General features: G+C 48.4%; 5 protein-coding genes across 5 annotated transcripts; 4 read left to right on the top strand and 1 right to left on the bottom strand.

Annotated features, from left to right (window-relative positions):
* Positions 1–108: 108 nt before the first annotated feature.
* On the top strand, positions 109–2,176 carry clf1 (putative cell cycle control protein (Cwf4); the record flags this gene model as incomplete). The annotated part of the gene is made up of 2 exons (XM_056679662.1): positions 109–1,890; positions 1,946–2,176. 2 exons carry the CDS (start codon positions 109–111, stop codon positions 2,174–2,176), a joined length of 2,013 nt encoding a protein of 670 aa, XP_056530034.1.
* A 3,427-nt stretch (positions 2,177–5,603) lies between these two features.
* Positions 5,604–7,745, top strand: N7500_008519 (uncharacterized protein; the record flags this gene model as incomplete). Its single annotated transcript, XM_056679663.1, has 1 exon — positions 5,604–7,745. One exon carries the CDS (start codon positions 5,604–5,606, stop codon positions 7,743–7,745), a length of 2,142 nt encoding a protein of 713 aa, XP_056530035.1.
* A 515-nt stretch (positions 7,746–8,260) lies between these two features.
* N7500_008520 (uncharacterized protein) lies at positions 8,261–10,806 on the bottom strand (the record flags this gene model as incomplete). Its single annotated transcript, XM_056679664.1, has 2 exons — positions 8,261–9,993; positions 10,047–10,806. 2 exons carry the CDS (start codon positions 10,804–10,806, stop codon positions 8,261–8,263), a joined length of 2,493 nt encoding a protein of 830 aa, XP_056530036.1.
* An 8,505-nt stretch (positions 10,807–19,311) lies between these two features.
* On the top strand, positions 19,312–20,109 carry N7500_008521 (C2H2-type zinc finger protein; the record flags this gene model as incomplete). Its single annotated transcript, XM_056679665.1, has 1 exon — positions 19,312–20,109. One exon carries the CDS (start codon positions 19,312–19,314, stop codon positions 20,107–20,109), a length of 798 nt encoding a protein of 265 aa, XP_056530037.1.
* Positions 20,110–21,152: 1,043 nt separating this feature from the next.
* N7500_008522 (uncharacterized protein) lies at positions 21,153–23,102 on the top strand (the record flags this gene model as incomplete). Its single annotated transcript, XM_056679666.1, has 2 exons — positions 21,153–21,492; positions 21,544–23,102. 2 exons carry the CDS (start codon positions 21,153–21,155, stop codon positions 23,100–23,102), a joined length of 1,899 nt encoding a protein of 632 aa, XP_056530038.1.
* Between the last annotated feature and the right edge of the window lie 2,354 nt (positions 23,103–25,456).

The following is a 25,456-nucleotide window of genomic DNA, read 5'->3' on the forward strand; positions in this document are numbered from 1 at the left end:
ACCTCCATTGCATGCCCGACATTTTCGACATCGCCGAACCTCACCTTACATCATTCTAAGTCGCGGACCACCCCTTTTACTTCTATCAGTTAATAGAGTACCTTCACAATGGAGGCCTCTCGCGGACCCCCTCGGGTCAAGAACAAGGCTGCTGCGCCGGTTCAGATCTCCGCAGAGCAACTGCTCCGCGAGGCCGTTGACCGGCAAGAGCCTGGCCTTGAGGCGCCGACCCAGCGCTTTGCCGATCTTGAAGAGCTACATGAATACCAAGGTCGGAAAAGAAAAGACTTCGAAGACTATGTGCGCCGCAACCGTATTAACATGAACAACTGGATGCGCTATGCCGCCTGGGAGCTTGAACAAAAAGAATTCCGCCGCGCGCGATCCATCTTCGAGCGTGCGCTCGATGTTGACCCGACTTCGGTGGTTCTTTGGATTCGTTACATCGAAGCTGAGATGAAGACCCGAAATATTAATCATGCCCGAAACCTCCTCGACCGCGCCGTGACTATCCTCCCACGCATCGACAAGCTCTGGTATAAGTACGTCTATATGGAGGAGACGCTGGGCAACATCCCCGGTACCCGCCAAGTGTTTGAACGATGGATGTCATGGGAACCGGAAGAGGGTGCATGGGGCGCATACATCAAAATGGAGAAGAGATATAGTGAATTCGAACGAGCACGCGCCATTTTCCAGCGGTTTACTGTCGTCCACCCTGAACCTCGAAACTGGATCAAATGGGCCCGCTTTGAGGAGGAGTATGGCACAAGTGACTTGGTTCGTGAAGTCTATGGTGTGGCTATTGAAACGTTAGGGGAAGACTTCATGGACGAGAAGATCTTTTCCGCGTATGCTAAATTCGAGGCTAAGTTGAAGGAGTATGAGCGCGCTCGAGCGATTTACAAGTATGCCCTAGACCGACTGCCACGGTCCAAGGCGATGGCCCTTCACAAGGCCTACACGACATTTGAAAAGCAATTCGGTGATCGTGAAGGTGTGGAGAATGTCATTCTATCCAAGCGCAGAGTGCAGTACGAAGAGCAGCTTAAGGAGAACCCTCGCAATTATGACATCTGGTTCGACTTTGCGGGCTTGGAGGAAACTGCGGGTGACACAGAACGGGTGCGGGACATCTACGAACGGGCCATTGCACAGATTCCTCCATCACAAGAGAAAAGACATTGGCGTCGCTACATCTATCTCTGGATCTTTTACGCCGTATGGGAAGAAATGGAAGCGAAGGATATGGAACGCGCTGGGCAAATCTATCAGGAGTGTCTGAAGATAATCCCGCACAAGAAGTTCACATTTGCCAAAGTCTGGCTCATGAAAGCGCAGTTCGAGATTCGCCAAATGCAGCTACAATCAGCACGAAAGACATTGGGTCAGGCGATTGGAATGTGTCCGAAGGACAAACTGTTCCGTGGCTATATCGACATTGAAAAACGGTTGTTCGAATTCGGCCGGTGCCGTACTCTGTACCAAAAGTACATTGAATGGAACCCTTCCAATTCCCAATCGTGGATGCAGTTCGCAGACCTGGAGCGTAATCTGGGTGACACGGAACGAGCGAGGGCTATCTTCGAGCTTGGCATCGACCAGTCGACACTTGACATGCCTGAGCTTTTGTGGAAGACTTACATGGACTTTGAAGCAGATCAAAGCGAGTATGATCGAGTCCGACAATTGTACGAACGTCTTCTTCAGAAAACCGATCACGTCAAGATCTGGAGCAACTACGCCCAATTCGAGGCCTCGGTGCCGGGCGAGGAAGAGGAGGAGGAAGAGGAAGAAGAGGAGAAATTGAGTCAAGAAGTACTCAGCCGCACACGTGCAATCTTCCGACGGGGAGAGAAGGTTCTCAAAGACAAGGGTCTCACGGAGGATGTAAGTTATTATTTCCTTGATCCAAACACTATGATCTATGCTAACTTGCTTATAGCGTGTAAGTCTTCTCGGCATTTGGCAAGATTTCGAACATTCATATGGATCTCCGGAGGATATCGAAAAGATCGACAAACAGATGCCCCGGCGCGTCAAGAAGCGCCGCAAGATGGCCAACGACCAGTACGAGGAGTACGTGGCCTATGTGTTCCCTGCAGACGATCAATCTGCTGCCAATCTTTCTCGTTTGCTCCAAAAGGCGCACCAATGGAAGCAAACCCAGTCCTAGAGTGTATGATAGCTTTTATCTCACAATTGGAATATGAAGCTGTGAAAGTGATGCCAGAAACGAGTGCCCACTACGCTGTAACACCCCATTCTAGCGTCCCAATAGATTTATTGTAGACTTTATCAACCATAAACGGTTAGTGATCTCGGTATGCCTTCTGGCTGCCTTACCCAGGTTGTATAGACAACTGCCTAGCAGAGTAGGTGAGGCCTCCTGGACAAGCCCTTTGTCAGTCCACTCCTATGCCGTATTCCCAGGCCTCTAACTCAGCCCTCTTCTGTATAGAGCAAGAGCTCAGGTTGTAAGCCCGAGAAATTTATCAAAAAATGGACTGAGCACTCTTGCCTACGAGGTCATTTTTGGGCAGGTTGAGAAAGTATCTGTAGCACACTTTGGGGGTTGGTCTGGCTTGGTTCAGGAAATACGCATAATATTGGCCCATCCATGAAAATATGAATACACAGCCTGTCATGGGAATGGACTTCATGTGGTGTGGTTATCAGATCAGGATACCACGTCTGATATCTGCGTGCGACAACGAAACCGGACCACATGCTCTCATTCTATCAAACTGATGTCGCCGGCGAAGCGACATGAAATGACATGTAGTGTCTTGAGATGGAGACATTCCCCTGCATTCAGATGGATATACAGTATGGATGTGATGCATCCTGGCCACTAGTTGCCACTAAATATTCTTCTGAGCCAGTTGTGCAACAGCTGCATCCCCGTCGGTATTCTTCAGCGAGGACGGGCCCTGACTATGTAATACAAACTTGCAGTGATTTGCCTATGCTGGTTGAATTAGAGATTGGGGGTATGCTTTGCAGGAGCTGAGCAGGAAGATATCAGCCAGACGTCTCTTGACTGGATTCCTACTGAATCATGAGATAGAAGTAGGTGGGTGTTCAACTTGTAGATATATATATCAACACCCAACTTCTATGTTGTGCAATATTCATTCATAACCTCGGGAACTGTGACATTCACTTCTCGAAACATATCCGCAACCCCACGTTGCATCGTCCAAACTCAGTCCCATGATCCTTCTTTCATGTCGTTAGACTGATAGGGCATGCGGCAGGTCTTAATGTGAGGGCTGAGTCCAAGCCATCCACGGAGTACTTAGAAAATCAATTAAGGTCTTGCAAGAAGCCCCACCTGCAAATGCCTCGAGTCTTGTTTCGTCTTTGTCGATCAAGTCATTCAAGGTGTGCCCAATTCAGAGGGACTATCCTCGTTGGAAATTTCTTACAACACAAAATGATAATGGTCATGTAGGTAGATACTACTGTGAAACACGAGGATAAAGGAGAATCAAGATCGTCCAGGCGATGACTGTCCAGGTGACATTTGGGAAATTGATCAGTATTCCATGATTGGGGCCGATCTATATCAAACAACCAGGATTGCGGGGGGTATGCAGCGTCAGGTTTTCTTGAATAGGGAATTTGTCATTATGACAAATGTGTAAAATTAGGACACTGAGTACTCCGTGTAGAATATATTTTTACAGACATTGATACATGAAGTAAGGATAGATATTTTGGTGATTCTGAAAGCCAAAGCGGCGAGACAACAATCGTCTTCTTTGAACACCATGACCAGCTAACAGAGGGGACTTTGGATAGCTTTTTGGGGGGATAGTTACTGTAGCCAGTTGAGTACCTACCAAAGTACGACCGATTACCGACCTCGATGAGCCATGAACAGCGAGGGTTGTGTTTCGCCTCTCAGTTAATAATGATACCGTTAACTGCAGTCATCAGGACTACGACCTGCCCTGATCAGTATCAGCTTTCTACCAGGGCACATTTCAATCCTACCAAGAGTAGTAACTGCTCACTCTTATCGACGCCAATTGGTCGATCCTCACTCACACCTTTTTTTATAGCGGGGGATTATGTTGCAGATCAGCCCGTGAAGAATATTAGTGGAATGTGCCATAAAGATTTCGATGGCACACCATTGATTGGATTGAGAACCAACAGGGTCGTGGAATGACTGCACAATGCCAAGACTTTAGGATGTTAGAGACCCACGGTATGAGAATGCGTATAACATTGGCGGTTAGTATGAGTTTGGAATTGATCTATATGCTGTACCTTTCCAGCGATTGAAATTGGAAATTCGTGGGTAGCCCTTCCAAGGTTGTCTGGTTCCACAAAATAGACATTTCGGATATGAATAATCTTTGAGAGGAACCTTGGAAGTGTCTGGCATAAAGAATTCAATATGAGTGTGTAGTGTGTATAAGTAATGCGTATAATTAATATAAGCAAGTTCAATATGAAGACCCTGAGGCGTATAAAGTAGAAATATAGAAGAACCTTGGAAGCGGCACGCCAAAAACGCCAAAGTTTGGGAATTCCCGTGGGTCCAACGGGCAAGAACCACGGGTGAATCTCACAAAGTTGGAGGCTTCCAAGGTTGTTTATTTATTTATTTTATTGATTTACGTGATGGTGCATATATGGACATAGCGCATAACAATAGACTCCTTGCTGTCTCTACGGCACTAGAAGCATTGGAAAGGACAATTCCAAAATGCGAATGTAAAACGGGGGTCCAGGTACAGTATGGTCCCACTTCATCGCGACCTCTCACGGGAGAGCCCCTGATCAATATAGAGAGGAATAGATGAAGGCTGAAAAGAACCAATGAACGCGAGTAGAGTCACGAGAATGCTTCTCTAATCCAATCAAAATGAGAAATCAGCCAAATTAACGGCGGAAAAAAACCTTAAAAAAAACCCGCGGACGAATTGAAAATGACGATATTATTCCCCTTAAGGGATGGCGTGGTTCGCTAACCCCCCCCTATGCTAACCTCCTCCGTTAGGGGGTAGAGGCCCTTCTCTCTGTCTCACCTGGTGGTTTCTGTTTCTGTCCCTTTTCCTCTCGCTGGATTTACCGTGCTGTGCACTTTGATATTCTAGTTCATTCCTTCATTTCGCCAACCCCCCATTCGCTTACTCGGTTTTCGTTGGCCCTTACTTTTCTTCGCACGTTTCGACTGGATCGCCCCCAGCCTCACACTTTGGGATTACTCGATATCCTCTTTGAGATCCGACGCGTGTTGTGATCCCATTGTTGACACCCCGATTGTGGCCCGAGTCGCCGAGTCATCCGATACGCGACCCACCTCAGTTTCGCCCTGAGAGCTTGGAATCGCAGTTGACCGCGCAGACAGCAGTCGAACAACCCGTATTTTCAAGTCACTTGTTATCGCGCCAAATCACTCAGATCGAGTCTGATTTGTTGGCATTTTACACTCACCTGCCACTTAGGTCGAGATGAGATAGTGCTCTGGCAGTCATCTTTTCTTATCGCATTCAGGACATTTGAGTCCCCCGCTGGCTGGCTACCCACTTTTGCTAGTCCAGCATCCATCGCAACTTTGAACTATTCAATTGGAACCTTTCAACATGACTGGCCCCAAACCCCTCTTCAAGATTGAGGGCGATTGCTCCACTATCCACAGCAATACCCTCTACGTCTATTCGCCGGAAGGCTTTGCATCGATACCTCTCGAAGAAAATAAGGGATGGCATAAACTCCCTTCCCCAGATCACAAGGTTACTGGCCCTGCCTGTGTTCAAAGCGGAAGCGGCGAAGACGAAGATTATTTTTATCTGGTCGGCGGGACCGGCTCCCCCGACTCTCCTGACAACAGCGGCCTTCAACGCTTCTCGTTCAGAACAGAGAAGTGGGAGACACTACTTGGGCAATCACAGGAGATGAAAGACCGGACTGGGCACGGTGCCGGCTACATCCCCTCAACTTCGGAAATATTGGTTTACGCAGGAAACAAAGATGGCAGCACACAGATATCCCAATCAACACTCTTCATTTCAACACAAACCACGCCCTTTGACGTCCGTGCTGGGACCGACCAGGGCACGCCGGCGTTGTATGAGCCCATAATCTTGCCTTGGAGTTCTTCCGAGGTCGCCATGATTGGAGGCTCTGCTACCAATACTGCTGTCTACATTTATGACTCGAACAAAGGCTGGAGTATCTCAGAGGCGACTCTTCCCTCTGCGATTCAACCCTCGTCTCGATGCGCGTTGGCCTCCGACGCCAGTGGCAATACCAAGGTTCTCGAGGAGTTTACAATGATCGCTTCACCCAACACGGCAACTAGCTACCTTCTGAGCTCAAAAGGAAAGATGCAGAACCCGGTTACAGCTATAGCGCCCTTGGAAAAGAGGGATATCACCGATTCTTACAACGGAACATTCGCCCCGACAGCATCCTGGTCTGATTATACGCTTGCCCAGGGCAATGGCTTGGTCGTTCTCGCCAGCGGCCAAAGTAACGACTCATTGGCAATCTTCAACCAAACTTCCAACGCATGGGTCAACTCTACAGAGTTGTTCTATGGAAAACCAGATCAGCATGTTCTGAAGCCATCCACCACATCATTCACCTCATCTACTCCGACATCCACCACATCTACATCCACATCGACCTCGACATCGGCCTCTTCTACACCCACTTCTTCGTCGCCAGTTGTGGCTGCTGTAGGTGGTGGTCTTAGCGATCATGGCAAAACGATTCTTGGCGCAACTCTTGGCAGCGTTCTGGGCTTTGGCTTGATCCTGCTCATCATTCTTTTACTATTGCGACGCGAGAGGAAGAAGAGACAGGTAGCCAAATCCGGCGGTAGTGGCGATAACAAAGACCGCCTCAGCTTCCAGGATCAGGGCATAGAACCCCTGACCGAAGGTGCTTACCCCATGGCAAGATCTCCTGTCCCACTCGCTGCTGCTTCGACCGATTCATTGGCTATCATGTCCGGCAACTACAAGGGGGAGAAATCCCTCAAGCCACCAGGTGCTACGGGCTATGGATTGTCTCCTCAGCCAAAGGCCAGCAGTCCACTCTCTACAATTCCCTCCAGTGGTGTCTTGGGCGCATCCAGCGTATACACCGACGACACCAGCCGTGCTGGTGATGACAGGCGTGAAAACCAGGCCGCTGACCGAATGACTGATGAAGGGTGGGGGAAATACTTCGAAGACGGCGGTGCCACTAACTTCCAATCCGACCGCTCGACCATCAGTTCCGCATACACCAAATCCGATTACCGTGGAAGCGGCTGGCCAATGACTACCTTGACCCCATTGAATTTCGGTTTCCTCGAACAGCCTCAGCCACTTGGCCGTGTTTTCAGCGGCAGCCCAACCACGGAACACGGCCCCTCTGACATGGGCAACCGAAGCCTGGTGATCCCAGAGAGCCAGTCGGCACGCATCTCCAGTGCGGATTCAATCAGTGTCGCCTCCGACGACGACCGCGATGATCCAAAGTGGCAAGGTGCGGGCCAGAGCAGCTGGCTTGGGCGTCCCACAAGCAGCAACTACACAGCCAGCATCTACCAAACGAGCGCGCAGGAGATGCCATGGCAATCATCGAATCCGAGCTTCGCGGACAAGCCAAGGCAGTCCAATGCACGAAGATCTAGTGTCATCATACCACACGATATCGACGAACTTCCGATGCAAGGCCAGAAGAATAATACGAATTCAGATATGAGCTGGCTCAATCTCAAGGCTGATCGTTAACATACGTTCGCCCGATATTTCCCACTTACCGTCCATTTGGAGCCCAACTCTCCCATACTCTCTCTCACTTTCAACCAATACCCACCTCACCTCGCCAGGTCATTCAGCGACTCTCTTACCTACTCATCCATTCTTTTCATGGCGTCTCCATGGTTACTAGTGTCTTGAAAAAGCCTCTTGCTTTCTGTTCAGTTGCATCTGACGTGCTGCATTTTTATCTGCATCTCGCATCATCCTCGTTTTCTATTTGTGTGTATGAGCGATTCCTTAGCGTTGTGCCACAATTTTTGACCCGGTTGCTCTTTAATTCCCTTTCATGGCTGTGCCTGCACTGTGTCAATCTAGTCATTCTTGTACGGGGTTGTGTCATTTTGTACATATCTAAGTGTAAATCACTTAAAATCAAGCGAATACTTCATATCTTACGCTCGAAGTCATTCCCATCATATTCATTACCCTCATCATCCGTAAATCACGCATTCTAAGCATCCAGTCCTCATGAAGCTGCATTTATCTCAATACAGCTTCGCTAAGAACGAATGTCTCTTCGAAACCTTTCGAAATTCATCAACCATAGGACTGAGCATCCTCCCACCCCCATCCTCAATCTCCATGGGCTCCAAACGCGTCGACTCATCCCCCTTCCTCAAAAGCGGAATCTTCTCTTCGGTCTTACTCCGAATGTAATAATGCTCATCATCCTCCTCCATCCCAATAAACCACCTCTCCTTCAACTGCTTCCCCCAAGGCCCACACCCACACGCACCCTCCAACTGCGTCGTCTGGGGACTATTGACAGCAAGCGCGAACAAATTCTGCGGCTCCGTGAAATCAGTCACTTGTCGACCCCGCGCCTCGACAATCATAAACACGAGACAAACAGCGCTGGTCAAGAACGCAAAGACGAGAATCACATAAAATATCCCCTGCCATTGCTCCGTTCCACCAGACGCATAGCTCACGGCTTGGATAGATGCGTTGAAAATCTGGTAAACGGGTTCGGGGAGAACAGTCCCGATACTGTAGTTCCAGAATGGAACAAATGGCGCATTCTGCGAACTGAGGATGAGCGTACTACCAGCCATCACTGCCAATGCCTCCGCGACAGAGGGTAATGCCGGGTCGAGGGTGAAAGTCGAGTTGGATTTGTCGTACCGCGGCATCATCTGCATTAACAGTCTGGCATTGCTGGCAGCGCCGTCTGTGATACCGGCATTGAGACTGACTGAGTTTGCCCATTCGGACGCGATGTTCTTCCAATCTCCATTCCACTCGCCCTCGTAGAAAGCGTCTTGTCGTTTATCGTATTGTAGGTCGTTCGAGGGGTTTTGGCAGTTCGTGCTGAGGAATGCGCCGCTTTTGTCGGCTGAGTAGTTTGTCGAGCAGACGCCCGTTTGTTTGGTGCGGAGGGAACACATCACGTATTCTGGAATGTCGGTGTTGTTATCTTTGGATGGTGGTGTTGCACCGAGGAGGTACATGGCGTTTACGGACCAGACGAATGTTGTATGAAGGATTGTGTTGTATGGGAGAGGGTATTTTCCAAAAATAGGTGGGATTTGGCCGTATTTCGGACCAAATTGGAAGAGAGAATCGACCACTGTGCGATTTCGCCATAGTGGTAGATTCGAGAGTTCTTTCGGGGGCGCGGAGTTCCAGGTTGTCGAGTTGAAATCGTGCACTCCAGGCCAAGAAGAGTAGACTAGAGGGCTTAGTTCTTCTTTGGTCATTCCTACACAGAGGACGTTGATTGCTGGTGAGGGGACGGAGGCTTCGATGATGTATTTTCCCTCGCCGGAGGTGTCTGTGGGTTGTTTGAGGTTGTTTTTGGGGTTCATTGCTGCGGCGGGGATGCCACCGTGCGGCATTGCCATTGTTATGTTGTTGACCATTCGACCGTGTTTCTTGGAGAGGGTGGACATATCCTGGATGTCGATCCAGCTACCTATTACAGTAGTGTTGTCCCAGAGTGAGCCGATTGGGTCTGGGCGCTTTTGTAGTTGGCTTGAGGTTTCGTTTTTGCTGCTCACTAGCTGGCCCCATCGCGCGATCCATTGTTGGTAGTTGTGATAAGCGTTACCGACATGCGAAATTTGAAGGCAAGTCGTGTTGCGATAATCAGGGTCCATATCGACCGTTACGGGTGTCTCACACTCTGATCCGATGTATATGGGGTTTGCGAAGCTGGCGGTTACTTTGCCCTGAAGGATTGTTGATTGAACAGGACCAAGAGAGAGTTTAGGGGCAACTGTTGGCGGTTAGTGTTTGATATACTTTGTAAGTAGATGATAAAGGGTTTACCCAAAGCTTGCGCAGCGGTGGTGTATAGCATCGCGACGAACGTAGCAACCAATGCAACCGACCCGAGGAAACTGAGGGCGGAATATCGCAATGCCTCCCAATGCACAATCATGGATCCGGGTTGCATAATCCATGCCCTCATATTCATATCGGAGATACTGATTCCTCGGGAATTCCTCATCAAAGCCCGCCGACTAAGCACCTGTCCCAGAAATGCGACGCATATCGTAACATATGCCAACTCAATCGTCTTCGCGAAGAACGCGCTCAGCAAAGATGCCGTAGATGGGACCAGCGGCCCATTACTGGAGATAGTGGGCCATCGGGGCTTGCGTAGCGCAATACCGAGATAGATACCCGAGAAGATGGTGGCATAGATAGCGAGAACCAAGACTGTCAATGGGACCCAGGAGAGTCGTTTCTGGAGAACGGTTGCTCGGTTCGGGCAGCGCACGTGGTGGGGCTCATGTGGAGTCTGGGGAGACTGAATCTTGGAGGTATTGTTTGGCGTCGTAGTCGCGACACTATCGGTTGAATCGCGCCTATCTGCTGCGGCCGGAATCGTATCGCCTGATGGGTTCGAGATGCCAAGACCGACATCGCGCAGGACTTCTTCGGACCAGGTGTGATCCGATGGAGGACGGTAGTCATAGTCCTCGTCGGTGAGGCGATTACTCAGTGGATTCCAAGACCGTTGGGGCTGGGTATCAAGTGAATCTTTGGATAGCAGCGAGTGCTGTGACTCCCGCGATGAAGCCATGGTGAAACATGTATGCAGGAGAAAAAAGAAAATCAAAATGCGCAACCGATTCTCTTAAGTTTCAAAGATGTCAAAAATAGGGAAAAAGGGGGTCCTGGGGTATTCTCAGCCCCAGGGCTGAGATGGAGGGGCCCATCTAGCCTCTCCTTAGCCCTATCGTAACCTACTTAGCTGCTTGGCACTTCGGGATCTTTGCTATTGTTAACTGTCAATAAATTGCTCGGTAGATTTGAAGGAATATTCTATCATGAAAGGTGTACTTAGTGCTTACTTTCGAATACTCTCGCGGCTTGAATCGTTCTTAGCCGCGCTATTTTTGCTTATAGTTGCCGTGTTACTATGTATACATACGTGGCCGCCTATGGATTTCCCCTGTACAGCCCAAAGCTGAAGATACTGACAGGCGGAACAGTCCGGAATCCTGAGAGTAACCCACCAAGTCCTAATCCTTGTCTTTCCATTACTTTCCCCTCAGTTCATGCATATGAAATCCCACCAAATGTGATGTTATCAAGCACCTCGCTGTCTGGACCAATCAGGCATTCAATTCTGGCGCTTTGATCTTGTCTAGATGGAAATTATATCCCCCGTGACGACCTGAGGTGATCTAGGAGAAATCTCGCAGGTTCGTCCCAACCAGCTTTGACAGTTGACCTCCATTAGATATCGTATATGAGGATTTCTTTCCCTCCAATGCAGAAAGGCTGACAATGCGCCTGTGGGATCTTTCGCACTGGCAACCATGATTTGACAATTGTACAGGGGTCTGGTGGCTGGGGAACAATTTTCCTCTCGATTGACTGCCACGAGGTGTAACGGTAATTCAGCCCTAGATGTAATTGTAGACGCTCAATACCTTACCCTGTTCGATTTTTAGTAACCTGTTTTATGGGATAATTGATTAGTCCATGTACTGCTGCCCAAGGAGAAGTCCCCGGCCACAGAGCGTTACCAAACACATTGGTTCTCCATTCATGTTCTGGTTTGCGATCGAATTTAGCTCATGGAGCTAGGAAGGCCGAGGTATGCAAGCCTATGAGAATGCTTGATCTGCTAGACAAGATTCTTCACAATGTTTGTGTGGTTCGTCAAAGCCCCTGTCGCTATCAGCATTCCTCAGGTAATACGGAGGGAAGAGACATACGTTGATCGCCGAGCTGCGAAGGGGCCAGAATTGTGTTGACACCCATATGGCTGTCCCAAAAGTCAGCGAGGTAAAAGAGCACAGGTTGGATAGTGGATGGCATACCAGTGGAAGTATAGCTCATTAGTCAGATTATCTTCACCGTCTCCAAGTTTCCAAAGCTCATCTGAAGTTTAGAGAGTGCCAGCAATGTAGTTTTTCCCATTTGACAGTCCAAAGATGCGTTAGGGGTATAAAGTAAGAACTCTTGCGACGAGGCTCGCTCAACCCGACAGCGAGGCAGACCGAGATAAGTATACCGACCTGTTAACTTTCTTCCTTTCGTCTTCTAGGTTAGCACAGTAAGCCAAGAGTTTAGGGCGAGGCTCTCATTCTGGTTCTCACGATGGTACAAACGCTAGTGGTATCTTGTTATTGACTTGATGATTCCCAATAGCCGATATACCGATATGACGTGTAGACAATATGCAAGCCTTGTACTAACTCACCCAAAACCCGGAATGCGTAGGTTCTGCGCAATCGCTACTGAGGCTCTGCGGGCGATGGAATGTTATTTCAATGAATCGGAGTCCTGTTATTCAAATACCGAGAGTAGAATGAACCAAACATCTAAATTCCTCTAGCGGTCAGACCATTTCGAGGTATATTAATACATACGGGAATTAAGACCACGACTATCTGGAGGAGATTCCAAAGCGGAGACATTTCCGTCAGGAAGATTTTCGGGCTGGATATATATGTTATATACGTGACTGGAGACTTTCGAGTTCAGATGCCGAACAGGTTTTGATCGAATTTTCCAATTGGGGCTCTGTACTGCTCGCTTGATGTCCAGGGCAGTTATTAGGGCCACAACTCCATATTGGAATGCGAAAAAGATCAGGCTGTAGGTTCCTTCACAGCGAACGATTATGCTAGCCGTGTGGCAAAGGTCAAAAATTCCAGCAAAAAATTATCAACAGCAAGACGCAGGAGAAGGAAGATTAGTAACTATGTGGTCGCAATGCGCGACAAAAGAAAGTATAGTCGAGGTTCTCCGGACTGATTTGAAGGATCAGATAAGTAATGGCACGTTTGGCTTCTAAAAGTTCATTCGTCAATTCACGATGGAGATTTCAAAGCGCATTGAAATAGCTAGAAGCTTGATTGAGCTTGCGAATGATGTCAAATTGTGGTCGGCATGCGGCGACACAGCCTGCGGCCGATCGGTAGTCGGTTCAGTGTAAGAAATACTATTTGCGGAACTAATTGGCGGCGTCAATGACACTGCAGTTTCTGGCCATTGTGGTGATAGCGCTGTAAAGCTAATCGGGGAAAGGCGTCTCAGGTTCATTGGACACGTTATCGATCAAACTCTGAACACCTTTCTCCATGTTCGAGTGCAACCATAATAGACAGCAGCTGACTAAAAGAGCTAGTTCCTGTAATCTTCGTAGGATGGTGTTGGGTAGATGAGCGAAATGTTAAGCAGAAAATGAACTCAGTCTGGACGTAGAACCTTGCGTGCAATACGAGACCACTCGCTAGGGTCCTCGCTCATGATGAGTTTGGTAGTTTGGGGGGCATGCTGACACTAACTTCATCTGGCAGCCAGGCTCCCTGGGTGACAGTGATAAAGCGAGAAGGCATTGCTGGCAACCTTGGATGATGTGGATGGAGAGAGGGAGAGAGGGTGTCAGGGATCTCAACAAAAGCATCAGCTGATGATTCTGGACCCTGCCTGAAACAGAATCAAATTTTTTCTTCTAAACTGAGGGGTCTGTGGTCCGGTTTATATGAATGCGTGAAGCCCTATGCTGAATTATCCCTGGTAAGATGCAAATAGCCGTCAAAAGACATACCCAGGTTCCATAACCTAGTTGATCAGGAGTGTGCTAGCAACACCAAAATCCAGGGTTTGGAACCACAATTTCTTCTTGTTTTGTGTTGTTTTGTATCTGATCTTGGAATGCCTTGTATTTGGGGTTCAGAACTTACCTTTGGTTTACATGCCACTCGGCGAATGCCCTGTCGTGGGTCATCTTTGCTTGACAAGGTCAAACAAAAAGACGGCCCACGAGGGAACCAAGTCAAGACAAGCAAAATCCCGAACATCTCGAACTCCAGCGCAAAGGAAGCTGTCGCAGTTAGCATAAACCTGTTCAGCGAGATGTATCTCATCCACAATCTCAACGTCACCAACCTATTACTACCCAGAGAGGTGTGGAAGCCTTCTTACCTTTGTTGCGCCAGAGGATATCCAACATAGCCTGTATTTGCACGACTCAATCCAGCTGTACTCTCACATGACCCAATTTGATCCTCAACTCTCAGGCAGTGTATCATCACACTCAGTCCCTGTTTCTTGAGAAACCCCGCATTGTGTTTGCTGTAAATCGCAGCGCAGCTTTCGGCGTGGCCACTCGACACACGCAAAACCCGGGCGCTGGTGTCTGTGTGTCGTGCTTGGCACTCTTCTCATTTCGAGGTTGGATGACATGTGTTCTAGTCAGCTGTAGAGATGGTGGACGTGCTTCGGCTCTAGGAAAGTGATAAGGGACACACCAAGACGAAGGAAAAGAGAGACAGGCTGGACAATCAGCTTTTGCTGACTGCGTGGATTCGAATCAATGCCTCCCTGGACCTAGTGGTTTATCAGGATACTGCAGTTTCGGAGAGTGGAATAAGGACCGGATGTAGAACTTCGTTCAAGACCTCGGGAATCTGACAAAATCGATAGAATGAATGTCAGCATGTGCTAGCTACCATACTTTTGAAGGGTATTTTGGGACCATACCTAGCATCTATACCTAGCATCGGTTAGGAAAGGGTGATTCTATTAGATGGATTTAGCTTGTCAGCCAGTCCATCAAGATCATAGAAAGGGAAGTCCGCATGACTACGGAGTAGAGAGTCGGTAAATGGTAGCAGGGCAAGGTATTTCTCAGACTGAGCACCGAGGCTGTTAGCTTCTACCCACTTAGGCCTTTTAGCTTGTCAGCTTTCCAAAGCCAATGTACGATATACGTTTTAGTATCTAGTGTTACTTGAGGGTTTGGCAAAAGACTTTGGTGGCTGCATCGATAAAGACATCATAGCAATAGCCGTATCGATTCATTCAGTTGCGATGATTCATCAACCTGATCTAGCCAACCTGACCTAGCCTTTGGTAATGGAGCAAAGCGCATAATCGTCCTGCTTGAAACATCTCGATAACCCAAAAGAAGCAACACTACGACATCAGTCCACGTATCCATCCCTCTCCGCTCGGGGGAATGCCGAAAAAAGTCTCCGGAACTCGCAACATACCATCTCTAGGTAGGCGCCTTAGCATCGGACTCCCCACCCAAATATGCAGGGGCCAACCTATCAGTATTCGAAGTAATTTCCCTTTTGCTTGGCATCTTCGCCTACACACAGCAGCATGGAGCGTGGATAGTCCAGCGTGACGTTTCTGCTTACGCAGCTTCATGTATACTAGATACGCTAATATGGATATAGGCTTAATGCTTGTTTGGAGGTCAATACGCGGGAAAACTAAACAAAAAAATAAAGGCCAACTAGTATCAAAAGCGGATCTGTACTGTATACTGAGTCATGTTCTGTACTCCGTATGCATTGACCATCCCCAAGTATCGAGCTGCGCCTTGTCTAAGCCACTGATCACTATGGAGTGTCTAGTGAACTTAGGGAGAGTACGGAGTATAAAGTCTTAGCCATACGGTTTGTTTACAGTCCACCACATCCGGCCGAACCCTTATCAGTGGCGTATCCTAGAGGTTATTATTATGGATGTCGATGGGTCTCTTCCACGTGGCCAGATATAGCGGGTTTATTTCGGGTATGGAAGTTGGAAAGTGTTGGTGTTATTTATTAGTACATACGTTAGATACAATCCACTTAATACGATAAACTCTGATAAATGGGGAAGCGAGGATTCGTTGAGAGATGAGTAACGCAAGTTTCTGATGGGTTCCTACAACATACAGTTTGATTTAATCTTTGCATTCCCGATCTCGGACACATGTAATAAAAGACTAGCGGCTTCACGGGGATGAGAAAGCCTTTTTACCGAGAATGAGCTCTTAGCTAAGATTTTGACTGCAGCCTAGACGATGATACCTGGGGTCGTTGGACGTGAACGCTCAGGCCATAAGGGATTTCTAGGGTTGTCGATCCAATATGAAATGTAGTTCCTTCGCATATCCATAACCAGTCAAGTATAATATCCGGACCAATTTTGCTCCGCTTTGTAAGCAGGTCCACGGGCCCGGGGATGGTACTCCGTACATAAGCATCTCTAGGCACTATAATTCTACATGACCCCTACACAGGTCCAAAATTATCCAGGGTACTTCGGATCCAAATACTCGAAATAGACCCAAAGATCAATAGCGCGAAAGCCTCCGGACACAAGCCACAAGAGAAGGTTAGTGTGGAAGCGAAGTCTCCACGCTTGGAAGATGACCGGGACGCTATCTGCCGGATCGTCTCTATGGAGTTAAGCATAAATGCCGACTGGTGAGTCGTAAAATTACGACGGATGTACATTTTCAAAACCAGGCAGCAGTTTTATGCCGAGTGGCAATTTTTTTTTATTTCGAAGGGAAAGTGGAGATTGAAATCTTGGTCGGACATTCGGATATAAAATGTCCGATCGGTGCCGGGAAGACTGGAATTCTCCGTCAAATCCAAGTTGAAATTTCAGTCTATATTCAGTCGACATTTTTAAAATCAGAAGGCCGCGTAGGCATAAGAAAAGTGGCGCGTGCAGTAGTCAATTGGGGGTATGCCACTAAGCGGGAACGGTGAGCTCGGAAATCGAGCGAAGGCGACTGGTGGCTAGTCTCATCATAGTAAGCGGGCCACGAGTCCCTGCGTCCAAAAATCAGAAGTAAAAAAGCCAAAAAACAGGGTCTTTCCAGGAACGTATGTTGTGAAATAAAGCGACGGGTACAGGGCTCTGACGAATCAAGCTTGTGGCGTAACGGACGAGTAAGAGAATGGAGAGGTCAAATCTTCAGTTGAGACAAGCACGGAAGTGTATTTTTTAGAGCAGGACTAGGCAACCCGGACTATGTACGAAGTCGCGTGGCTATACGTAGTCTGCATACGTATGCCCCGTCTAAGATCGAGTATAGGCAAATCAAGGCTCGGCTGGAAATGCCAAACGATCCGCGTTCTCCCATGAACGTGTTTCTCGGAGGTCCAGATCGGAGGGATTGAAGCTTGGCTTGATCTGCTGTGCCATGTGTTTGATGTTTGCGGGAGAAACCGAAGGAAAGGGATGGAATTCGAATTTCAATATACATATATGATAGAGTCTATGGTTCGCCGTATAAGATCTCTGTTCAATGGATCATATGTCTTAGAAATCTATGTCTTAAGAGACGGTCCGCTTTTTCATTTTAAGTCCCTGTGTAGATGGACAGAGGAAGTCCCCGCGAATGGTCGGAGCGGGGCGGATGTTGAACGCGAATACGAATTACTCACGGTTCAGTCCCTTTCCTAAATAGTTTGGAGTATTGGGCAGATTAGGTTAATTAGGGTATCTTTACTCCGTACTGGGGGCGCACATCTTTTGTATTCCGTAGATGGACAGTACTATATATATCAGGTACGTAATTTATAAGGATTTTGACGGGAGAGAATGTCGGGGTAAAATACTCTTTCAAGAAGAGGAAAGGCTGACCAGGGCACCACGTTGTAACCCTGAAGAGGTAATAGATTCGTTAAAGTGCTTCAGGGCTGGACCTTTGGTGGCTTATCTCTTTTCCCCCTAGGGCGAGATCGCCCTGCAGTAATCAAAAGTCAGGCAAAATAAAAGACGGTAATTTGGTAAACTGAGAAATCAGCCAATCTAAAGAATCCGTTTCAAGCCAATACCCGTGCTGGGAATCGGAGGTGAGTTCCCAAACAGGCCAAGGTACTAACATCATCACTTACGTACGTTTTCGGATTTAGGAACAATTAGCATCTTACATTTTGTATAGGATGATGTGGACAGGGCTCAAAGCTTGTCCATCTTAGATTCAAATCCCTAACACAAAATAAAATACTGAGACCTCAGGGTCCAATCGTCCCATTGTCCGTAGTTCTGCCGAATGGTGGATCGTTTCCTGTCGCTTGACTCAGCCGAAGCCCTAGTCCGGATGACAAGTCGGAGTTAACATAACACGTTGACACAGTAAATACTCCCAACTTACTGTATATTTCGAAAAGAAAGAGAAAAAAAGAGAGAGGGCATCAAAATAAGCCCATCCCGAGAAACAAAAATTATAAGTTACAGACCTCTTAGTCGCGGGCGGCCCGGAAGAAACGGAGAAGAAACTGGGTCTGCACAGGGTGGATTAGGGGTCTTGGTATTGTATTGTGTCTTTTTTGGATCATTTTATATTTCCTTTTTTTTTATTCTCCAAAATAGCGTGCTCGGTATGGAAGTGTAATCCTCTGGAGCATCGACAGACCCTGGAGCTTGGCTTCTTTCACCCTTTTTAGTATAATTAGCCAATAGCCATACTTGGCTCAATTTTTTTTCCCTTTCTCTACTGCTGTATTCCTATTTGAATTCCTTACCATCTTTTTTCCGTTTTATCAATCTCGTTCCGATCGTCCCTCATCTTATCTCGTATCGGAGGATCTCATTTCCATTTCGACCTCTATCACGGGCACGCGCAGAGCGCATTTCATTTCTGTTCCCAGACTGCCTAGCACTTCTCTGGAAGAACTGTTACTCTGTACGGTTAGACAGCCGGCGTTGAATTTCGACTTTTCTGCAACATCCCCAGGCCAGTTTGCAACTGCCGTTGAGGATTGTGTCCCCTTCCAATTGCAAAATCAGAAAGGGAAAAAAGCAAAAGGAAATCCCAGGTAGAAAACGGAATAAAACAAAACATCTGAGCCTCGGAACAAATTCCACTGCAAAGGGAGATTTGTCAGGTCTCACCTTGCCCGCCGAGTTGTCATATCTCCAGCATTTAATTGCCTTGGAGATACCCTTGTCGTCATCTCCGTACATCAAAAAGATACACGGGGCGCGGCACAAGCTCGAGTCATCAGGCCTTTACTCAGGTCTGCAGGCGAGTGCCGATTTTAGGGTCTAATGTTGTCGACGTGTTACACGACACAGAGGACAAACATCTTTCGAGAGCCGCTGGTGCGTTTGTCGTGTCTTCCGGGGGGCAAGAAATGAGCAAGACGTTCTTTCTCTTCTTCAACACCCTCCTCTCCTTTATCCCTTTGTCTCAGACCGGTGATCTCTCAGGTTCTTACGAGCATCCAGAGCCCGGCTGAGCCGGTTGCCAACAGTCTAAACTAACTTACCTTCTGCCTTTTAGTATAGTATTCCAGCCCCGGTGACCGTACATCGGGGCAGTGAAGAGATGTCCAGCTGTAGGACGAACATTGTGTCTATTCTGAATAATGACGATAACCCATCCTTTGCGGTTCGTTCCGCGCCCCGACTCAGTCGGTCTCAGACATCACCACATTATCCACATCATTCAGAGCAACCTCTCCCGCCCATCACCGACCCACAGCATATTCGTCCTCAAGCATCATCCGAATCTCCAGCAACATCACCACGAGGGACCAGGCGCCACTTGGACGCGGTGACTGAACCCGTCCCCGTTTCCCCGGGGTCGTCGGATGGCTCGGCTTACGACTATATCACCAGCCAGCCATCAGCGTATCACCCGTATGCTCGGCAGGATCCGCGACGGGACCCGTACCGATTCCCTGGCCGTGACCCAGCTCCTCGGACGCCACCAGAGACTCGCTCAAGCACATCCGAAACGCCATCTTCCCAGACCGGAGCGACCCGCGGCACGGGCAAAAAGAACAAGTACCCGTGTCCGTATGCCGCAAGCCATGGGTGCTCTGCAATGTTTACGACTTCGGGCCATGCGGCGCGTCACGGAAAGAAGCACACTGGCGAAAAAAGTGTGCATTGTCCCATCTGTAATAAAGCCTTTACCAGGAAAGACAATATGAAACAGCATATCCGGACCCATCGCACGCACTCCGATGATATGCGCTCTACTTCGGAGCCGGAGGCTGATGCTCGCTGGCCGATAGGTCATCCCGACTCGGCATACGCTTCGACCTCCCACCAGCGCAATATCAGTCAACCTATGGAGGCAGCTCCACGGCCTCTCGGGGATGGTCCAAAGGCGCCTTAGGGAAAGCAGTCCTGTTTTCCCAACCTCTACCTCTCCCCCCACTCTATCTGCTGTTTAGCATATGACTTCCTTCTTTGGTTGGTCACTTGTTCCTGGCCACTGCTGTGCGGTGTACTTCGTTTCTGTTCCTGTTCCTTTTTTGAACCCTCAATCTTGGACTTCCAACATGTGTCTTATCCTATGTTTTATTTTTTTTATCCTTCATTTGTTTTTTTGCATCTCTCAGCGATTTGCATGACTGCACGTTTCCAAATCATTGAAACGTCTAGGCCTATCATACGTGTTACTATGTGTTATTATTTTCCTGTTTTATATCCCTCGTGTACCATGTTGAAGGCGACTTTAGGAGAACCAAATATCCAGCGTTCAGGGATTCTATGTGCAACCAGTTCCGGCTTCTGCGATCGTAACAGGGAGAGCCCCCGACCCGTGGAACCATTGTTGAGGTTCCATCAATCTTAATTCCCCGGCTTATACTTCTTAAATTGTCCCTTACACTTTGCACATTGCATCTTGCATATTTGTATATACACACACACGATATCAACTTGTGAAAACTGAATTCTCTCTGTGGATTTCATAGGGCTAGACCGTTAGAAATTTCCCTGTTGGAGCTAAAGATGCAGGATGACGTCGGAGGAATATTGAATATCTGATACACAACATCAGTTCAGATGCTCATTCGATGGGGTACATATATCCGTCTTTGAAACATTCCCTCGCTGTTCTGCTCTATGCTGTACGTCATTGGCAGAATCTTGATTAAGTATATATATATCTACTGCCTGAGAGATCGACTTCTTGTCTTGTACTTTGTTATGTATAACCTCCATGACTATCACTCTCTCTCAGCCACTGCCAAGTCTCTCAGCCCCTATTCCCATCTGAATCCACATCGACGTCACGCCACCCCCAGCCCCAGCCCCGCCATACATCTCTGATCAACTTCATGGTTTTTCCATCACACACATTCTCCCAGTGAACGGTAGTAGCTCACAACTGTCGAATTTTATCTTTGAATTTGTGTCACTTTCGCCTCAACCATGGCGTACTACGAGGACCGCCGTTATCGCGAGCCGCGCGACCGCTACACACGCCCCGCCAGTTATGCCGATCCGTATGACGACCCTCGTGGCCATTATCGAAGACACGAGCGAGACTCATATGTACCCCGCGACAGCACCGACTCGGTCGAAGAAGTTCAACGCGAGTACCCACCAGGATCAGACTATGTCTACGAGCGATCTTATGCTTCTCGGCGGCCGAGGCGACCTGTTTACGAAACTGTGCGCCGTGCCTCCTCCGTCAGCGGTTACGATCCATATAACGATGCTTCCTACCGAAACTCCCGTCCTCGCCGATCAAGACATTATGAGGATAGACGTGAGTGAGATGGAGCTGGCGTGGTTCAAATCGATTTCTAATATCTCTCAGACTCCCGTCGTTCAAGATACGAATCTGATTCTTCTCCAAGTCCCTCTCCACCTCGCCACAGACGTCGTAAGTCTTTCAGCGAGCAAGCTCTGGGGGCCCTAGGCCTCGGGGGTGCTGCTGCTTCGGCTAGTCGTGGAGAACGTGGTCGCGGCCGCTCCCCTTCTCGTCATCGCCGAAGGTCATATTCAAGGTCACCGTCAGATTCTCGCAGTCGCAGCCGCCATCGCAGCAGCAAGCATAGTGGCAGCAAGCGTGATAAGAGCGAGCAGCGCATTATACAGGCTGCTCGTGCGGCTTTGACAGCCGGCGCAGTTGAGGCTTTCAAACAGCGCAAAGAGCCCGGTGAATGGGCTGGCGCGAAAGGAAAACGCGTCCTCACTGCTGCTGTCACTGCTGGTGGAACTGACGGCCTTGTCGACAAAGATCCCAGCAAGCATGGGAAACGTCATGTTATTGAGTCCACGCTCGCAGGTCTCGCTGCTAGTCACTTCATAGGTGGCGGCTCACGCTCACGATCTCGTGGTCGAGACGGTCATCGTTCTTCCAGTGGTGGTCTCAAGAACCTCGCTGCCACTGGGGCTATTGCTGCTGCGGGAAAGGAAATCTTTGATCGATACTCCAAATCACGATCTCGGCCTCGCGGCCGCAGCGATTCCCGTGGCAGTGACTCAGACCATCGTGGCTCCCGCAAGCGCAGCAAGAGCGTTTCGGAGTATCTGACCAAGGGCATGGCCGCCCTGGGACTTGGAGAAGGAGAAGACAGACGTCGCGACAGCAGAGATGGTCGTAAGGATTATCATCGGGAGCATCGTCGGGAGGATCGGGACGACCGAGAACGGCCTCATCATCGGGGACACCGATACGACGACTACACGGATTCAGATGCGGACAGCGATTATCACAGCAGGGACTCGAGACGGGGCAAAGGCTCGAGAGATGTAGGTCGACACCGTTCATTGGACGGCAGAAATCCACCCCCCTATGCACCCACAGCGCGCGGTCAACCCCGTGCCGGTTCTAAAGACCGCCACGGGTCGAGCTCCGAGAGTGATTCTGACCTAGGTGACAGTTCTGATGAAATGAAGAAACGGAAGAAGCTGAAGCGGGATATGCTTGTGACGGGAGGTCTGGCCACCGTGGCCACCATCCACGCTGCGCATGGTCTCTACGGTAGCATGGAGAAGAGGAAAACACGGATGCAGCAGTTGAAAGAAGGAGAGATTACGCCTGAAGAGGCTCGCAAACGACGCTTGAAAGCTAACACCAAGGACGCTGTGAGTATCGGTCTCGCTGCGCTCGGTATCAAGGGCGCCTATGGTGAATGGAAGGAGGTTATGGAGAAACGAAAGGAAAATGAACATTTCCAGCAGGAATGTGCCCACCGGGCTCTTAAGCGTGAGCTGCGTCGTTCTCGTAGCCAGGCTGCGCCTCGCCGTCATCGCTGGCCTGATGAGATTGAATATGCGCCGTCGATGAACGAGTCTCGGAGCGATAATGGCCCTATTTACCGTGACGGAAATCCTTATGGGGCGCATGAAGCAGCGCAGATCTCTTACTAGTCTTTTTTTTTTCAGACATGACTTTTTTTTATGACTTATGAGACCATGTTGTTCATTTGATTTTGCTTTCTTTCTGCTTTATGCTCTTTGATGATTCTCTTCGGGCATCCAAGGTCTATCGCTTTCCCTGATTTTTTTTAAGCGTTTTATGAATATGAGGACACGATGGATATGAGGGTTGTCAACTCCACACGGGTGGGATTCGTTTTTATCTTACAAAATTTAGCGTATCCAATACACGATCGAAGGATACGTGTTCGAATGGTTGGGCTTTAGCAGTGAATTAACCGTACATGCGAAAGGCAGATTGAAGATGTGTATAGCGTTGTCTACATGTCGGTCCCTTGCCCTGGAGGTACGGTTGCTACCAATCCTCAAGAAGCAAGACAGGTTAGTTCAGCAGTTATGAACTATAGTGAGCATTGCTCATTGATTAGAGGCACAGAATTGACATGGCCAGAGTGCCTCCGTACTAGGTGAACAAGATGAAAAATTGGCAGTTTATGGCTATAACATCCATGTATATCTCTGTACTGGGAACCAGGCTGCGAGAGATCTACAGAGCCAATATGATCACCTAGGCATACTTCCTGCCTTGGGTGAACAGAATGTTCATGTAATATAAGCTGAGCGCTGCCTTAGCCGCGTCAGCCTTCTCCTCCTTTCTCTTTCCTTTCCCATTGTTCTCTCTTCACCCCACGTTCTTCCTTTTACGTCCTTCCACATCAATAAATTTACCATCCCGACACCCAGGTTGGTCTTTCGTCAAGTCCCACATCTCCTATGTCCATCCATAGCACGAGCTACAGTTGAACGTTTTGGTGAGCCGAAAATTCGCGAATCATTTGGCCTGCCTGCATGCAACCTTGACGAGCCTGAAGTGCAAGCGCGAGATCTTATCGCAACCCTCATATTACTCATACTCACAACTACTCATGGCGCAACTGCCTCTCCTGCAGTTCAAAATCAAGAAACGTGGGGCATTGGAGTAGATGAAGCAGGCTTTGACAAAAGCCAGAAATGCCACGGTTGAACGACTAGTTTGTATGGGAGACAAGACCTTTGTACAAATTGAAAGAACGCCCCCCGCGAGTCGCTTTATCACTTCAAACGCAGAATCGTCAGCTCTGCATGGCCCTTCATGGCCGGCGTGTACATTCAGCAACTAGGTACGGAAAGGTTCCAATAAAGTGATCGTCGATGAGATGTGCCATCGGAGTCATCGGGGGTCAAATATAATAACCTGTGCCACCATCAAGGATTGATTGTTACCACGCGGCAAGGGCCTTTCTACTCAGCACCTTTTGGGGCACACATAAGCATGAGCCCACATACACAACATCCAACACCATATCATTTGGAGTCGCAAGAATGGCGAATTTAAATCCACGTTCCGTAACGTCGAGTACAGCAAATCACAGCCATACAATCCCGCTAATACCCCATTTTCTCTGCAGATGACAGATACTGCAGTTATGATCTCAGCAAAAGTAAAGCTTCCATTACAACACAACAAAGGAGCAACCACCAATTCCATAGTGTTACCAAACTTGCCTAAATGAAAGGCAGGCATCGGACTAGGTGCCTCGCCTGAAGCAAGGCATCTGGTCAACCCAAGGAGTGTCTCTTGTGCACAAATAGAGACATGTGATGATTGTACGTCAATTTTGAAGTCCAGTAGATCTCATCGACTATCAAAGGCTCCTTATTTACGATGATACTTCTTTTTCCTTCCTCATCGTCCTCACACTCATGTACTGATCACCGATTGACTTCCGCCCATGTCATATCCATCAAATCGTCTTCGTCAGCCGCGACCTTCTGCTTCATTCAACCCTGATCTCTTTCATCGCGTCAGATGCACACTGACGATAACGTTCATTTCTGGTACGGAACGGCAGCCTCTACCAACTAGTTGCCTAGACCGTGAGCAGGCCGTCGGCGGTACCCTGGATTAGGGGGAGAGCTCCCTTCACCTCTAATAATTCCCTTCCTCTATCCTTCGTGCGACTTTTCAGCGGAGACGAGGGTGGAGATGCAATCTTTACCTCTTTTTTTGGTATTTTATTATGCTTGATCAAACCCTGCTAATCCAAATGGTTTTTAACACGGTATTCTCCAAAAAGGCATTTTTAACAAATCCAGAATCTCTCAGCGTAGTCTCTTGCCACAACTAAGATCAATTGCTCTCGGCTAACACGTTTATTGTCTCAGTGTCTTGAGCATATTCTATGGTAGGGTTATAGAAGTCGAGTCTAAATCGCGTTAAAGAGTGAGGTCCTACATACAAATCGAGAATCATTATAACAAGACTAAGTAGTAAGGAATATATAGGTAGCATGAGTGTGTAGTGC

Source organism: Penicillium coprophilum (genome assembly GCF_028826855.1).
Source record: "Penicillium coprophilum strain IBT 35676 chromosome Unknown utg000005l_segment0_segment0, whole genome shotgun sequence".
In the NCBI taxonomy this organism is placed as follows: Eukaryota; Fungi; Ascomycota; class Eurotiomycetes; order Eurotiales; family Aspergillaceae; genus Penicillium; species Penicillium coprophilum.